Source organism: Leopardus geoffroyi, chromosome D2 (genome assembly GCF_018350155.1).
Source record: "Leopardus geoffroyi isolate Oge1 chromosome D2, O.geoffroyi_Oge1_pat1.0, whole genome shotgun sequence".
Classification (NCBI taxonomy): domain Eukaryota; kingdom Metazoa; phylum Chordata; class Mammalia; order Carnivora; family Felidae; genus Leopardus; species Leopardus geoffroyi.
Genome location: NC_059334.1, coordinates 17,646,321 through 17,664,332, shown reverse-complemented (window position 1 = coordinate 17,664,332; position 18,012 = coordinate 17,646,321). Strand labels below are relative to the sequence as shown.

Below are 18,012 nucleotides of genomic sequence, written 5' to 3'. Positions count from 1 at the left end.
GTCTACACATTGCCGGTACAGCAAGAGGCAGGGTCCACCCGACAGAAAGTGTGTGGAACTAAGCTGAAACTCCTGGGAACTGGGGGGTCCTGTAAAAACCCTCGTCCCGGGCGTTTAACGCAAGACCCTGTGACTCCAACGCCGACCGTGACTATCTCGAGAATCGCAGAGAAATCCTTGTAAAGTGTTTAGAAGACCAGGGGCTTCACGCAGCGGCCCTCTTGCCCTCTTTCCCCATAACGCAATCCTCTCTCTCCCACGGGGTCTCCCCGGTGCATTCAGCAGAATCGGCCCAGGCTCACTGCTCCCCCTGGGTCTGTAGGCGCCCTGGGAGGGAGGGCAGAGAGCCCTCTCCACAGTTTGCCATCAGGGCGTGCCTCCTTTCCGTCGTGACGGGGAGGTTCCCAGGCAAACAGGTGGAGGCCAAGGGCCACTCAGCCCAGGTGCCCCCGAGCTGGCTCCTTCCTGGCTGACACAGTCGCCTTGCTTCTTCCCACCTATTGGGAGCCCACCCGCCAGGGGAGCAGCCATGCCCTACCTCTATCGGGCCCCAGGGCCCCAGAAGCACCCGGTTCCCAAGGACGCCCGCGCCACCCACTCCTCGGGCCAGAGCTTCGAGCAGCTGAGGCAGGAGTGTGTGCAAAAGGGCATCCTGTTTGAGGATGCAGACTTCCCAGCCAACAGCTCCTCGCTCTTCTACAGTGAGAGGCCCCAGATCCCCTTCGTGTGGAAACGGCCAGGGGTGAGTACAGCAGGAACGGGGGGTGCAGGCAGGGGGGGTGCTCAGCAGCCCAGGAGAGGGGGTCCTGGGAGGGCGGGCTGCACACACACACACACATCTGCCAGGCACATCGGCCGAGTCCACTGCTGAGATGCCGGGCGGTTTGCACGGGAAACGACACACAGGGGGCACATATGGGCAGGTCAGGGATGCTCCCGGGTGTCTGGCTACACCCCACCCCCAGCTCTCTGACTCCCACCCAGGGGAGCCCGGGACTGGGGCCCGGCTCCAGAGAGGGGCCTGTCAGTCGGCCGCAAGTGGGGATCAAAGCGTATCCAAGCCAAGTCTCTGGTGACACGTTCTTGCCGCATGGGCGCACGTGACGTGTCCGTAGCTTCTGGCCACAGCCGGGGTGCTCGGTGCGGATGGACAGTCGCTCAGCAAGCAAGCGCTCAGTAAGGGGATGCACGGGACGCTCGCTCGGAACACAGGGCTTCTCTCCCCGAACCACGCGTCTGCCTTCCCGGAGGGGAGCCGGCGTCCGAGCTGCCCCACCCCCAACAGTCTGGAGGAGATGGTCCCCAGGGGCGCCAGCACGAGGAGTCAATATTTGCTGTGCTGGTTAGTCAGGCCTTGACCTCTGCCCGGGCGCTGCTGGCCATCATTCCCTCCAGGCGGGGACTGGGCTGGGAGCAGCTCCCGGCTCCCGTGGGGACGGGTCGCCACGGGCAGGGTGAGCACAGAGAGGGCTGGGCTGAGACGCTGGGTGGGACCCCCCCCCCCTGCACAAAGAGTGCTCGAAGGACATTTGTACTTGGGGCCAACACCTGTGGAAAGACGAGCAGGGGTGGGCGGAAGGAGCCCCGGGGGGCTGGGATAGGGCCCCACGAAGGCCTCGGCCAGCCGCACGGGGCGCTCTGGAGCTGGGATGGGCTCTCAGAGTCGCCTGGTGTGGGGGTGACAGGCCCACCTGTGTCTGTGCCCTTCACCGATGAGTCGCGGGATGCGGTACCCCTGAAAGCCATGACCTTGGAAGAGGCAGCTTTTTCAGCACCACCAACTGGGGTAACAAGACCCTCCAGGCTGCTGGGGGGTCTTTTGTCTTCCACAAAAGTGGCGGGGGGGGGGGTAATGATGCTGCTTCCCGTGCTGGGCTGTTGCAAGGATTCCTGTGCTAACGTGTAGGGCACACAGAAAGGGGCCTGTAAATAAGTGTCACTGTGATCGCTGCCCTCTGTCACTGTACCCGGACACCATCACCTCCCGGGCTCCGGAGGCACCCTGCCCCCGCAGTCTGCCCCTCCACCTTCTGGCGTAACCTGTCATTCCGCTGCCTACAACTCCCCTTCTTTTGGCCAGAGTCGGACTTTCTCCAGCACGAAAGCTTGATGCGCACAGGCCAGGGCGGGGAACACCTTTGTTCCCATTCCCGGAGGCGGGCCCCCCGCGGAACAAGGGCCACCGGGACCCCCGAGGGATTCCAGAGTCCCAGAGCTCAGCTCTAGGAGGTAGTCGTCTTCGCTACTGATCTCCCTTGGGATTGCCCCAAATGATGGGTGAGGCCGCCACCCACAGACCAGAGCCCCCGGCACACCCCAGCCCCTCTGCCCTCGGCCGAGGGCCCCAACGACGTCTTTATTTATCTTAACTCAGGTCGACTGGGTTGCTGTCCTTCCTGTGGACTCAATCTCAGAGTCTGTTCTGCCTTTCACTTCGTGTGCACCTGAGACAGACCTTCCCTTCTGTCCTCATTCCCAGAAACACACCTCTCCGCTTCCTCTCCGAGGGGTTTTGCAGACTTGTGTGAAATCGGGAGCAAGGGCCTGGGTGGGGAGTGAGGACTGATATTCCTCTTGCTGGACGGAGGTCCAGGGTCCCTGGCACAGGGCCCGGGGGCCGGGGGGCAGCAGGGAAATGGCAGCAACGTCCCTCCAGAAGGCCTGTGTGGCTTGGGTGCCGTTTGCATTTCCGCCCTGCACTTAGGTGGTGCCTGCTGGGGCCGCAAGTGCGGAGCTGCCCAGGGGGACCGTGGGGCGGGGTGCCCTCCCCAGCACCACCTTCTTGTCAAACACCGCTGTGCTTTGCAGGCCGGGCATGAGCACAGGAGCGGCCGGAATCAGAGAAGCCAGAGGGCGGTCCGCAGCCAGCCTTGCCCTCCAGGGAGCCCAGGGCAAGGGTGCACTGAAAGAGATCACCTGGGGGCCCGCAGTGGAGGGGGGGGGTGACACGTTCTGCTTGGGGAGAAGGTGAGATCACCTCCAGGGAGCTGCCTGGAAAGGGCCGTGAGTGGGGTTTGAGTGGGGAGGGGCGGGTCTCGGGCACGGAGGGCCACGGTGCAGTCAACCAGGGGCCTGTCTTCCTGGGCCCCCGCAGCCCGACTTCCTTAGATCACAAGTGTCTCATCTGGCCTTTTTCTCCTCAATTCCCTGTCTGCCTGCGTCCATCTGCTTTCTTCTATGTGATCCCCTCCCTCACTTCGCAGCCTAAACCCCGGGCCGCCCCTCCTTGTAAAGATGCCCACACCCCTCTAGCTTGGGTACACTGTGGCATGGGGCCATGACTGCCCCGCCCAGATGGCTCACCCCTACCCCTGTGCCTCCAGAGGCGGCGGGCTGTCCTGAGACCTCCCCCCCACCAACCCGGTGTCCCCACGTACCTCCGCGACCCTGGGGAGCACACCCTTGTCAATCATAGGGCCCGGCCTCTCCGAATTTGTTAGAACTGTGACTTTGCCCCCTTTTATTTTTTTATTTTTTTTATTATTATTATTTTTTTTAATTTAATTTTGGGACAGAGAGAGAGCATGAACGGGGAGGGGCAGAGAGAGAGGGAGACACAGAATCGGAAACAGGCTCCAGGCTCCGAGCCATCAGCCCAGAGCCCGACGCGGGGCTCGAACCCACGGACCGCGAGATCGTGACCTGGCTGAAGTCGGACGCTTAACCGACTGCGCCACCCAGGCGCCCCATGCCCCCTTTTAAATTGATTACTTAGTGCAGAAAAGTCTATGCGTGGGGCTGAGCCCCTGATGATGTACCAAGTGAACGAAACAGGCCCCGAGCAAACATGCCTCGGGAACGAACCCCAGGCACACAGGCAGCGCACCCAGATACACACAGAACCAGCAAGCACCTGAGACGTGCGCACGGGCCATCTGTGCCCCACGCCTACACGGGTCGCACACGTTTCACACGCGTGAAACTCACATCCGTCAACACGTGCGGTCACGCGGCACATGGCATCGAACACTTGGCAGCGCAGCGCTCCTTCCTTGGGCATGCGCATCCTCGGAACCCCCAGGACGCGCCCGTACCGCCCACCCCCCCTCCCCGCCCCACCGCCGCTCACGGGCACCCGGCAGGGACCGCTGTCCCGGCCGCGCATCCGGGGACCCCCGGGCTTGACACCGGCTGGCGGATGGGCGTTCACTTGGTGACAGTTTCTGAGTCTTCTCCCTTTGTATTTTCCTCCATCAAACCACAGTTTGGATGCAATTCGATAAAAGTCTCCTGGACAACAACAAGTGACTGCAAGATGCAGCCCAGAGGCCGCGGCAGCTGCGGGCGTAGTGGGTGCAGTGGGGGGGGGATGGGCCGGCGGGAGGCGGGGGAGGGGACGGTCCAGAGGGGGAGCAGGCGGGGCCCGTCGCCCACGGCCCATCTGGCCTCCAGGCATCCCGGCACCTGCCACAGCCTGCTGGGCAGAATCTGCCAAGCTTCGGTCCATTTTGCATCCACTATGGGAGTGAGACACCGCGGCAGTGGGGGTCCTGCTTGCTGGGGCCCTATAGCGCCCCCTGATGGCGGCTGGTTGTGCAGGGAGCGCCGTGGGAGGCCCCCGGGTGCCCCTTCGGGGCAGAGGCTCCAATACACTTTCCGTACCTGGCGCCGAATGTCCAAGGTGGAGGAGGGCGGTCTGTGTGTCGCGCGACAGAGGCTGGAGAGGTTAGATGGCCTGCGCCGAGCCCCTCTGCTGATCGGGGAGGGCAACGCGGGGACCTCACCTTCCCGCGGCCCGGCCCTGAGCCGCCGGCAAACCCCCTGGGGAACTGGGCTCACGGAGGGGACACAGCGCGTGTGAGAGGGTCCCCCCCGGCCTGGTCGAGGAGCTGCCCCCCACCACGTTGCGCTGCCCTTCCTGCCCTTCCCCTGGCCCGAGTTTCCTGAAATATTGGAAAATGAAGCCAAGCGGCGCTCTCCCCCAGATGTTCTGGGGGTCGTCACTGTGCCAGGAGGGCGCATCCTGCGGGCTTCAGAGAGAGCACCATCATTGTATACTTTGGCTCTTTGCCTTGAAAAGTCCTCCTCCCCGCAAAGAAATCGCCATCCTCTGGTGATTGTTTGGGACACGGGCCAGAGGAGCAGCAGGGTCCCGGGGAGCTTGAGGAAACCCCTTCAGGGCAGAGCTGTCCCCTGAGGCATCCACCCCGGGACTGGTGAGGACCTCTCCTTCCAGTCCTGTTTCTGGAAATAAGCAGGAAAGTCCCTTACTCAGCCTGCACTCAGATCCAGTTAAAATGACCAAGCATCTGCTGTATGCCAGAACTTTCCTCTCTGTCTCATGATTTGTTGTTTCCTCTCCCTGGACCTTCACCCGACTCCCTACTCAACTGCCTGCTTTTCGGAGACGCCCTCCCTGACTGCTCCAGCTAAAATAGCCTGCGTCTCACGCCATCACTTTCCATCCCGGTGCTTAGCGCTCCTGAACTTGTACGTCTGCTCGCTTGTTTCCGGTCTGTCCCCCCTCACTGGGCAGGGGGCAGGGGGTTTCTCTGTCTTGGTCTTTGCCATAGTCTGTGCCAGGAATGGAGACTGGTGCCCCAGAAAACTGGAAAGAATATATGAGTTTTATACAATTGTTTTCAAATGCCTTTTTGTTAATGTTTTATGCGTATCTCTCTGTATATATAAGTGTATGTATAAATAACTATGTATACACAATAATATAATATGTGAACTATAGAATAGAATATATATAATGCACTGAGGTAAAGTGACATGAGAGATATATGCACATATCTCCCACTATATAGTGTGTATATGCATGTGTATATGTGTGTGTGTGTGTGCATATATATATATATATATATATATGGTAAAACCTTGGACTGCAAGTAACTTGTTCTGTGAGTATTCCATAAGGTGAGCAAACATTTCTAATAAATTTTAACTTTATAAACCAGCAATGTCTTGCAATACAAGTAGTACGTGATGCCCAACGTCACATGACCACAACTGAGCCAATGGTTCTCTCTCTCTGTCTGTCTCTCTCCCTCTCTCTCTGTCTCTCTGTCTCTCACCGCAGGATTGTGGGTGATCGTCTCCCATGCTCAAATGCTCAGTCTCAGGCCATGGTGTTTGGCAGAAATCAGAGATTTTTCAGGATGTTGGAAAGTTCCCACAACTGGGACTCGTGTATTTTTTGTCGCTTCTAAGCACCTAAGGACAGTCCTTTGCTTTTCCATACAAGAGTGAGCTTAGGAATGCTTTGCTTCATTCTGGGTCATTGGCTAGGTTCCTTGTTAAAGTTGCACGAAAAGAAAAAGATTCCATTGAACCAACAAACAGCCGTGATTCCATCAGTGATATTGAAAGTCGTCCTACACAATAACCCTCCTCTCTCTTGTCTCCCTCACACCAGCCACGAAGCTTTTCAAAGGGAAGTACAGGTTAATTTATTTTTTTCTTTATATTTTGCATTTTCCTTATTTTGTTATATTATATCACAGTATTGTAATCATTCTTATATGAATATTTTTGCGTTGCGGAATGAATCATCTGAGTTTCCGTGATTTCTTATGGGGAAGTCCGGTTTGATATACAAGTGCTTTGGATTACAAGCATGTTTCCAGAACGAATTATGCTCGCAAACCAAAGTTTTACTGCATACATATATATACACACAATACATATTTTAAAAAAGAAAGAAGCTGGGTGGGGAGAGTGGAAATTTGTATTTAATCCTAGACACCAGTCTGTGGTGTATTACCCCATTTAAAAATTTTTTTTTAAATGTTTTTATTGATTTTTGAGACAGAGAGACAGAGCATGAACAGGGGAGGGTCAGAGACAGAGGGAGACACAGAATCTGAAACAGGCTCCAGGCTCTGAGCTGTCAGCACAGAGCCCGACGCGGGGCTTGAACTCACGGACCGCGAGATCATGACCTGAGCCAAAGTAGGACGCTTAACCGACTGAGCCACCCAGGTGCCCCTGTATCACCCCATTTTTTTTTATTTTTTTATTTATTTTTTTTTTTTTTTAATTTTTTTTTTTTCACCGTTTATTTATTTTTGGGACAGAGAGAGACAGAGCATGAACGGGGGAGGGGCAGAGAGAGAGGGAGACACAGAATCGGAAACAGGCTCCAGGCTCCGAGCCATCAGCCCAGAGCCTGACGCGGGGCTCGAACTCACGGACCGTGAGATCGTGACCTGGCTGAAGTCGGACGCTTAACCGACTGCGCCACCCAGGCGCCCCTCACCCCATTTTAAGATGAGGCATTTGAAGCCCACAGAAGGTGTAATGCCCATAAGCCGGGAGTCAGGATTCGAGCTCATGCCCCCCCTGACTCCTAGCCCAGGGCCTGAGAGGCAGTGGGAACCTTCGGTTCCTGGTCCTGCTTTGCAGCCTGGCATGGCAGGAGTTGTCTGACCAGAGGACTGCACTGAGGGACCGCGCAGAAGGTAGGACCTCTCCCCAGGGGATGAGGGATGTCTCCCAGAGACAGGCCCAGGTTTGTGGCGTCCCTCCGTAGGAAAAGAATCAAATACAGGAAAGAGCCCTCTGCTCCCAGAACGGAGAGAGACCCTGCACCTGCTCCAAGCACACCAGCCCAGGACGTGGCGGGCCTCACTTCAGTAACGCCTTTGTTCTTCCAGGAAATAGTGGAAAACCCAGAATTCATCCTTGGAGGGGCCACCAGGACAGATATCTGCCAGGGGGAGCTTGGTAAGTGGGGGAGATGGGGCATGGAGAGAGGGGGGTTGGACAGAGCACCCGTAGGGGCCAGTAGGAGAGGGCCTCTGAGCTGCTTCCGTGACAAGGGCAGCATGGGACCCTGGAAACCCAAGGGGCACAGGGTTTGGGGGAACAGCACTGCTGCCCCCTGCTGCTTCCTCCTCTCCTCCCTCCCAGTCTGCCAGTCTGTGCCCCCAGATGGAACCCAGCAGACTCTGGGCGACTTGTACTCTTGTTCCCTGGGGGTGGATGTGCCTACGGTGTGGGGCTCGCGATCCAGGAGTTTACAGAGAACAGAGATGCCTGGTGACGCCGGTCTGGCTCCCGGCCCCATGACACAGCTAATGCATTAACTCGTCACCATGTCAGCCTCCCAGTGACCCTTCCAATTTTATAAATGAGAACCCGACGCTGAGGGAGGCTAAGTAACGTGAGTCACAGGAGCGATAGCTGGGCGGTCGGGATCTGAACTTGCTCTTAACCATTATGCCGCCCAGGGGCTCAGACTTTGGGGCACCCCCCCCACCCCCGAGCTTCACAATCTCCTTCCTACAATTGATCCGAGAGTACCCCCAAGTCAGTTACGTTGGATCTTGCATTTCAGGATTTAGTCCAACATTGGACTGGGTTTACCTTTATTCTATTTATGAAAAAAAAAAAAAGACCTTCTAAAAAAAAAAAAGAAAGAAAAACCAGTGGAGCTGTAAGCTTATGAGGCCCGGATTCATAGCTGACCATGCTCAATGACCCAGCTACCCAAACATTGAACCCAGAGTCACAAACCTAGAGGGATGATAGTTGGTAGATAGATAGACGATAGATAGATAGATAGATAGATAGAAGATACATAGATTATGATGATGATGATAGATGACAGATAGATAGATGATAGAAGATACATAGATGATGATAGATAGATAGATACATAGATACATAGAAGATACATAGATAGATGATAGATAGATAGATAGATAGATAGATAGATACATACATACATACATACATAGATACATAGAAGATACATAGATAGATGATAGGTAGATAGATAGAAGATACATAGATGATAGATAGATAGATAGATAGATAGATAGATGATACATAGATGATAGATAGAAGATACACAGATAGATGATAGATAGAAAAATAGATATATAGATACATAGAAGATACATAGATGATAGATAGATGATAGATAGATAGAAGATACACAGATAGATGATAGATACATACATACATACATACATACATAGAAGATACATAGATGATAGATAGATACATAGATAGATACATAGAAGATACATAGATAGATGATAGATAAGATACATAGATGATGATGATGAAGATAGATAGAAGATACATAGATAGATGGTAGATAGATACATAAAAGATACATAGATGATAGATAGATACATAGATACATAGATGATAGATACAAAGAGAGATACAATGATACAACATGAGTCCACTTACCCATGGATTTTTTTTGTATAAATATAGTATTGTACTGCCAATGGATTTTCTCTTCCTCATGATTTCTTACTAACATTTTCTTTTCTCTACCTTACTTAAAATTTTTTTTAAATGTTTACACTTAACATTACAGAGAGACAGAGCATGAGCTGGGGAGAGGCAGAAAGAGAGAGGGAGACACAGAATCCGAAGCAGGCTCCAGGCTCTGAGCTGTCATTACGGAGCCTGATGTGGGGCTCGAACCCACGACCCTGAGCTGAAGTCGGGCGCATAAGCGACCGAGCCACCCAGGCACCCCTCCAGCTTACTTTATTGTAGGCGTGCCTTACAGGATACATATAACATCCAAAATATGTGTTAATCGACTTATCACTAAGGCCTTCAGTCAACAGTAGGCTACCGGTTGTTAATTTTAGGGGGAGCCAGAAGTTATACATGGATTCCCAGTTGTGCCAGGGATCAGTGCCCCTTACCCCCATGTCGTTCAAAGGTCAACTGTACATAGATGATAGAATTAGACAGCCTAGCTAGAACTTTGACCTTCCGAAACTATTTACATTCAGATTGGTCTTCATTTATTGAGGGTAAGCCTTCTCCGGGAGACTCTGTCTGTCCCTTCCTCATCTTCTCTCTCATCTCACCCCCAAACTCTTCCTCTATCTCCCTTCACTGCCCCCTCGCTTAGAAAGTCATCGTACAGGCTTCTTTGTGTTTCAAAGTTTTGGTTTGTCACAGGAGTGCAAACACCCATTTGGAATTACAACTGCATATTTAACCTTAGCTGGTGTTGATTGTAACTATTATTTTGTTTTCTTTATTTTTTTAGTGTTTATATTTTTGAGAGAGAGAGAGAGAGAGAGAATGAGGGGGGAGAGGCAGAGAGAGAGAGAGACACAGAATCCAAAGCAGGCTCCAGGCTCTGAGCCATCAGCACAGACCCCGACGCAGGGCTCGAACTCACAGACCGCGAGATCATGACCTGAGCTGAAGTCGGATGCTTAACCGAGCCACCCAGGTGCCCCTGTAACTAGTACTTTATAACAATTTTATTATTTCCAAATACTGTGCACATGTGTGCACAACGAGGGCTAACAATAAAATGAACAGCTGTGAGTCTGCCACCCAAAATAAAAGCTAGAACATCACCATCAGGATGGCGGCCCCCTGCCTGCTAGTGTCTGTTCATCCGGCCGCCCAACAAACTGACCTTGAGAGGGTACCCTTATTCTGGGCAAAGCGCTGGGATAAGCAATACCCTGCATCCGTACAGGCCCAGCAGAGATAAAGCAATATTGCTGTGCTCTTGAGTCTTCCCCTTTGGTTTAAGTTGTGTGAATAGCACCGGCTTCTGAATCTCCTCCTTCAAACGCTCAGGGCATTCCTGGCTGAAGAGACACGATCTGCCACACTCTCAGGAAAAGAAAGGCATTTTCCTGCACCAGGCAAAGCCGTAAGTTGGAGAAGAGTGGGGAGGAGGTCAGCCCCACAGCAGGGGCCCCTCCGTCAGCCCCCAGAGCTGAAAGCAGGGACCGCCTCCCGGGAGGCACTCAGTGAACCTTGCTGAACAAATGATCCTGTGTCCTTTCTCATTACCATCTCCCCAAGGCCGGACCCCAGGCTGCCAAAGAATGGCTGAGGCATTCGAAACCTGTGGCATGTGCCCCCTGGGGGACACCCTAGGGAAAGCCAGAAGCAGAGCGACTCTGGGAGTCCTTTCCCTGATGCTAGGCCTTCTGTGAGTCTCTCCTGCCTGTGCACAACAATCAGAAAGGGGTCATGGGGTATATGGTCTTTTCCAGAAATGTGAGCCCTGGGGAAGCCCGGCTGAGGGCGACGGGGTCTTGAATTCCAACGACGGTGGTGGTATCTATGGCAAACAGATCTGGGAGAAAACAGAGGGGTTCCCGTTGGTTAAATGGATACTTCCAAATATCTGCTCACCCCTAGTTCCCAAGCAGCAATGAAGAGAGGGGCTCATTCCATTCTCAACGCGGGCAAGTGGCTGCATCCGTCTGGTACAGCACAGATCAGTACTCAACGCGGGCGGTCTGAGATCTGACTGCACCTTGCAATTGTCCTCTAGATGTGTGTTATCATGAAGACATCGCTGCAGAAATCCGTAGATCAGTCAGCAAATCTTGACAATGAAAAATAATTGGAGGCCCGCCTGGGTGGCTCAGCCGGCTGAGCGTCCGACTTCGGCCCAGGTCGTGATCTCGCGGCTCGTGAGTTCGAGCCCCGCGTCGGGCTCTGGGCTGACAGCTCAGAGTCTGGAGCCTGCTTCGGATTCCATGTCTCCCTCTCGCTCTGTCCCTAACCCACTCGCATTCTGTCTCTGTCTCTCTCATAAATAAACATTAAAAAAAAATTTAAAAATAATAATTGGAGCTACTGTGATCTCTAACTACACGGAGTCTGGGCTGTGGGGAGGCCTCGGTGCCGGAAATATACTCCCCAGGCACTTGCAAGGGCTATATCTGAGGGCCCCCCAATTTCCTGGGCTGCGCTTATGAATTGCCTATTTACCCAGCGCATGCTGACACGGACATATGGAGGCTTCGCCCTCTGGAGGGGAAGTCTCTGGAACCGCACAGAGCTGATGCATAATGGAGCATATGTCTGAAACCCAAGTGAGCGTATCCTATAACGCTGGCCAGCCGACAACAGCTGTGCGTGATAAACCGGGCAAGGGAAGAGCCAGGAAGGGAGGCAGAAGGTGGCCGGGGTGGGGGGGTGGGGAGCAGAGGTCTTTGGTGGTATTCCGTCCGTTTCCTTAAACGCGGAAAAGACGCGGCCACATCTGGAACGCCCCCACTTCTCCTTCTGGCGTATAGAGTTTCCCAATTTACTGTGAACTGGGCGATGAAAACTGTGATTTATGGCCTTCATTTCGCAGGCGACTGCTGGCTATTAGCTGCCATCGCCTCCCTGACGCTGAATGAAAAAGCTCTGGTTCGAGTCGTCCCCCAGGACCAAAGCTTTGGACCCGGTTATGCTGGGATATTCCACTTCCAGGTAAGAGGGGGCCTTGGCCGGTAGACTAGGTCTTTGGGGTCCAACGTGATGCCACCCGCCTCTTCAGCTGCTTGGTAATCCCGGGAGGAATGCGCCCCCATCTGTGGGAAAGCCGCACCCCAAACTGGGCTTTGTCAAGGGCTAACGTCTAAACGCATTCGAAGGACCGCGTTCGGAATATATCCAGTAGAACTTTGGCAAGTCTGCAGGCCCACGCTACGGGTTTTCGTCTTTGGAATATCTTGTGCGTTCAGCATAAATGGCCTAAAACCCTTATACCTCTCAGGGAATGGATTATTTCTCATATTTTTCTCAAACCGAGAGATTCTCCTTATTGAAGAAGCACAGATTTGGAGACGTGTGTGAGGGTAAGAAATAGAAACAGAGAGAAGCACTGAGACGTCACCTGCTGGGGTCCCGGCAGGACACGCGTCGCCCCTGTGGGACCCGCGCAGAGCCTCACGTGGGCATGGCCTGCCTGGGAATCGGTTTGCAGTTTTCTTTCCACCCTGTTCCCTCTCCTCTCCCCACCTCTCCCTGTAGGCCCTGTGCAGAGCTGCCCACCCACGAATGCCCGCCCATCCCTGTGCCTATGTGGGTGACCTCAGGCAGATTTCCTAGGGACCCCGGCCTTCACAAGCTGTCTGGAGAAACAAGGACTGATATTGAGCTCGTGGGGTGTTCACAGAACTAAAAGGATCCGATGAAGGGGGCAGCACGGGGCAGGCACGCATTTCTGTCCTGACATGCCTGGGCCAGCCCCGTCCCCTCCATCCCCAAGGCCGGCAATCTGAGTTCTGACATGGATGCACTCACACACGTGTGCATGCATGCACACGAATGCACGCGTACACGTATGTGAACATATGCGCTCACACACGTAGCTGGACTCACTTATGGGTACGTGTGTGAACACACAAGAACGTGTGCGTGTGTACATACGGGTGCACGCACACTCACCTGGTGTCGGCACACCTGGCACGAGTGTGCCCCACCACAGCCTCTCTCTGCGTGTGAATGGCCAAAAGAGATCACTTATAGAGTTTCCGCCCCCGGGCAAAGAGGCAACTCAAGAGGCAGGGATATCCAAGATAACCTGCGATTGGTGGAGAGAGGGACATGGAGAAGCGAGCTGCGCAGGAGCGGAGCAAACCCCACATGACCCCCTTCGCTTGGGAGAGAGGAGCTAACTCGGCCCACCCTACAGGGTCCACGTGTGACCCTGGCTCTGATGGGTCGACACTGGGTCTCCAATCTGCTGCCAGCGGTGGGGTGGGATGCTTGGTGGACAAAGTCCAGGGGACCCATCATGGAACCCACGTGTGAGTTTCCTCAAGACCCTAAGCGAGGTTTGGTCTGAGGGAGGAAGTGCCAAGGGAGCCCAGGGTGGGAGAAAGAGCCAAGCCTTTACAGATGGGGCTGGACCTCCCCTGTGCCTCACCCCCATGGTTTCCATCTCCATCCGGCCAACAGTTCTGGCAGCACAGTGAATGGCTGGATGTGGTCATCGATGACCGACTGCCCACCTTCAGGGACCGCCTGATCTTCCTCCACTCGGCCGACCACAGAGAGTTCTGGAGTGCCCTGCTGGAAAAAGCCTACGCCAAGTGAGTGCCCCCTGCAGGGCCAGGCCAAGGGCCAGGCAGGTCCAAGAAGTGGTCTCTGTCCCCAGAGCCTTTTCAGAGAGCTTCAATGACCAGGGACACAGAGTTCACAGGTGTGGCCCCATGTGGCCAACCCTCTTGGGGCTCGGTCAGGCTCGGAGGTGGAAAAGGAAAGTGTGGATAGTTTTCCTGTCATGGCTTAGCTGTGCCCATCCTTGGGCAGAGTGGTGACACACGTCCCTCTTCTCTCCCTGTGTCACGAATCTGGCCTTCCAAAGAGCTGAGAGGGGAGGTGGAAGAAATTCTGGACGTGTTGACGGATCTTGGCTCTCCCGACTTCTCATTGAGCGCTGTTATAGCTCAAACATCTGGGCTGTGGTAAAATTGACCATTTTAATCCTTTTTCAGTATACAGTGCAGTGGCATTCAGTGCATTCATATTATTGTGCAACCGTCACCTCCAGGGGCCACAGCCTGTGCTTTCCAGGGCTGGGTGGGCATAGCTTCCTTCTCGGTGAGCCCAGCACAGGGAAATCCTCCCCCGGCAGCCCTGGAAAAGGCTTTGGGTCAAGAATTCCAGCTGGTAGGAGTCAGTGGAATATGAAAGGTATTCACTCAAAGAGTAAAGAATAAGTTTCCTAAAAAAGAAAATCTGTGTTTAGTTTTTGGTCATTAGAAGAGGCCCAAGATGATTGGGATACACCTCACCAGAAAACATGGACAGAGGGCAAATAAACACATGGAAAGATGCTCAACATCATTTTTCACTGGGAAATTGTAAATTACAAACAATAGCGAAATACAGCATCAATTTCTGACAAAGATGTGGGCAACAGGAACTCTCATTCATTGGTGGGAGGAGCCAATGAATGGCCATGGGGGGAGCCATAGTGGCCCAAATGGGTCATCCATTTTGGAAGACAAGTTGCCAGTTTCTTACAAAACTAAACATACTCTTACCTAATGAATCATCAGTCACATTTCTTGGTAGATGAGTTGGGTAAAAAGTCATTTCTACCCAAATGACTTGGATACAAACTTAGGCCCACACAAAAACCTGAACACAAATGTTTTTAGCCCCATTATTCGCAATTGTCAAAGACTGGAAGCAGCCAAGGTGTCCTTCAAGATGAATGGGTAAATAAATGTGGTACTTTCAGGCAATGAAGCATTATTTAGTGATTAAAAAAAAATGAGCTATCAAGCCATGAAAAGAAATGGATGAATCTTAAACGCATATTGCAGAGTGAAAGAAGCCAATCTGAACACACGACATATTGTATGATTCCAACTGTATGACATTCTGGAAAAGGCAAAACTATGGAGACAATAAAAAGATCAGTGGTTGCCAGGAGTTCAGGGGGAGGGACAGAGAGGAGTAGGGATGAATATGTGGAACACAAAGGATCTTTTTTTAGGGTGGCGAGACTATTCTGTAGGATACTGTAATAGTAAATACATGATGCCATTCATTTACCAAACCCATAACCCTTTACGGCACAAACAATGAAGCTTAATACAAGAAGATTTAAAAATCATCGAGAAGGATGAAGAATCCCAGGATGAAATGCAGGCTATGCATTTCATTTAACTATATCACAAATTTATGAGACAAACTCACTGGAGGGTAGGAGAAAAGGGAGCTAACCTGAGTCACGGTGGAGATGAGTGGGGTCTGTAAGATTAACGGCAAGAGGAATTGTACACGAGCATTCTACTCGGGCTGATAAAGTTGTTTCTCATAGGGACACAGGACAACATTCTGATACCATTATACATATATAATTGTGTGTGTGTGTGTGTGTGTGTGTGTATGATATATGTGCTATATATGTGTGTATATATATATAATACATATATCATGCATATATACATGTATCATATATATGTTTTGTAATATATATGTTTCATATATAATATATGATACATGTATATAATTGTGAATTGAACAATTAAGGCAGGTGGTCGAGCTAGGTTCCTCACAGTTAGAGAGGAGGTTACAAAGAAGCAAGGGGAGGAGGCTGGAATAATGCATGTTGTCATGGGTTAGGGCTGGCGACTCAGGCTGAACTCACGTCTTGTTTAAAAGAGATGGTTCCATAAAGATATATGTATATATACAGGGTCAGTGTATATACATTATTTCCCCACTTTGTCAGCAGAGATGGCCTAGAAAGAATGGCAGCCCCACAGCAATAAGCACTCCTACTTCTCGGGTCTTGGTCTCTAAATACCATTTTCCAATGAAAGGAACCAAGGCTCCGTGGAGATAAGGCTGATTGTAGGACAGGGGTGGGAAATTCATAAGATGTGCCTACAGCATCTTGCAGTAGTAAGGAGTGAGAACATGTTTTAGATACACACGCGCACACACACACACACACACACACACACACACTGATGGGGTTATGTCAAAGGGACCCAGGAGCCAGCTGGAGAAGCTGAAAATAGCCAAACCTAGAACACTGTGAGCAACAAAATAAGTAAAGTTGTATTGGATTATAAGCCAGAGTACGAAGCAAATACCCATGAGTCCATTCTGATATAAACAAATGACTGAATACATAAATTGGAGAAAAGAATAAATCTACCCTGTAGAAGAATTGCAAGTCATGTAAGGTTGAGCAAAACTCCCTGCTCCTTAGCTGCACGTAATGACATCCTTCCAAAGGGGACGGCGTGGACAGGGGGAGAGAGAGTAACTATCTAGTGGAGAAACCTAACAGGCACGACCTCACCCAGGTGGTCAAGGCACCATGGGCAGCGATAAGTCATGGTGACACTATGGACCCTGGATGTGACATGATGAGAAGGACACCTTACTTCTGTGGTCTCCCTCCCCCAAACCCATAACCCCGGTCTAACCAATAGATAAACAACAGACAGATCCTAATTGAGAGAGATTCTACAAAACACCCGACAGTATTCCTCATAATTGTCAAGGTCATAGAAAGCAGGGAAAGTCCGAAACACTGTCACAGCCAAGGAGACATGAGGACAAAGTGTGATGTGATGTCTTGGATGGGATATCCTGTTCTTGGAACAGAAGAAGCATATTAGGTAAAAACTAAAGACATAAGAAGAAAGTAAGGACCTTAATAATAACAATGTATGGGTTCAGTCACCGGGAACAAGCAACGTAAGACGTTAACACTAGGGGAAATTGGGTGGGGGTAGATGGGAACTTTCTGTACTATGTACAATTTTTTCTTTAAATCTGAAACTGTTCTAAATGGGAAAGTTTGTTTTAAAATTCAAGCAGGATGCCTATATGTGTGTGTATGTGTGTGTGTGCACGTATATTAATTATATTATATTAACTTATATTAATATAATGTATTATATTAATATTAATAAAAATACAACTAATATTAATAGAAATTAATATAATAATATTAATATAATTTTATATATAATATATAAGCAGGCATAGGGCTTTACCTTATATGAATTTATATTAATAAGACCTATATTAATAAAAAATACAACTATGAGAAAAAAGGTTGGGATTATGCAAGACCAGAAAGGAAGAAAAAGATCTTCAACTTTGTCTCAGGTCTACATATAGCTGACACCTTCATGGTCAAGCCCTGTTGTGTGTAAGATGAGAGAGAAGGAGGGAGGGAGAGAGGGGAGGAGAGAGAGAGAGAGAGAGAGAGAGAGACTCATTTAAACCTCACAGCAGTCCCGGGAGGGAGCATACACCACCCATCACCCCCATTTTGCAAATGAGGAAACTGAAGCATTGGGTAAGGGAGGTGTCCCCAGAGCGCTCAGCTTGTACATTGTGGATCCAGCCCTTGAACCCACAGCCGGTCAGGGACCAGAGTCCACGCCCTTTACCACCACAGCCAACTGCCTGTCTCACAGAAAGCCTGGATCCTTGGAGCTCCAGGTAAAGCCCTGTGCCTGCTTCCCATCTTCCTTCGGCACCACCCAGCCAGGGCAAGGCCCCGAACGACGGGCCCTACAAGTTAGAAAATCTTTGGCCAAGGGGCGCCACCTGGTGGTCTTCCTGGTTCCCTGCAACGGTGTCCGTGCTTCCTTGCCGCCCTTACAGGCTGAGCGGTAGCTATGAGGCTCTGAAGGGAGGCAGCGCCATCGAGGCCATGGAAGACTTCACCGGGGGTGTAGCAGAGACCTTTGCAACTAAAGAGGCTCCACAGAACTTCTATGAGATTCTAGAGAAGGCTTTGAAGAGGGGCTCTCTCGTGGGCTGCTCCATTGATGTAAGTCGTTCATT

General features: G+C 51.6%; 1 protein-coding gene across 4 annotated transcripts in view; it reads left to right on the top strand.

Annotated features, from left to right (window-relative positions):
* The first annotated feature begins 453 nt into the window (after positions 1-453).
* Positions 454-18,012, top strand: part of CAPN9 (calpain 9) — a 45,893-nt gene continuing 28,334 nt past the window's right edge. For all 4 annotated transcript variants that reach the window (XR_006701431.1, XM_045437395.1, XM_045437394.1 and 1 more), the window contains exons 1-5: positions 454-742; positions 7,602-7,671; positions 12,047-12,165; positions 13,639-13,772; positions 17,830-17,998. Coding sequence is in view for 3 of the 4 variants with exons in the window: in XM_045437395.1 (XP_045293351.1) it covers positions 530-742; positions 7,602-7,671; positions 12,047-12,165; positions 13,639-13,772; positions 17,830-17,998 (705 nt within the window). In the remaining variant the exon portion in view is untranslated. The remainder of the gene's footprint in view (positions 743-7,601; positions 7,672-12,046; positions 12,166-13,638; positions 13,773-17,829; positions 17,999-18,012) is intronic.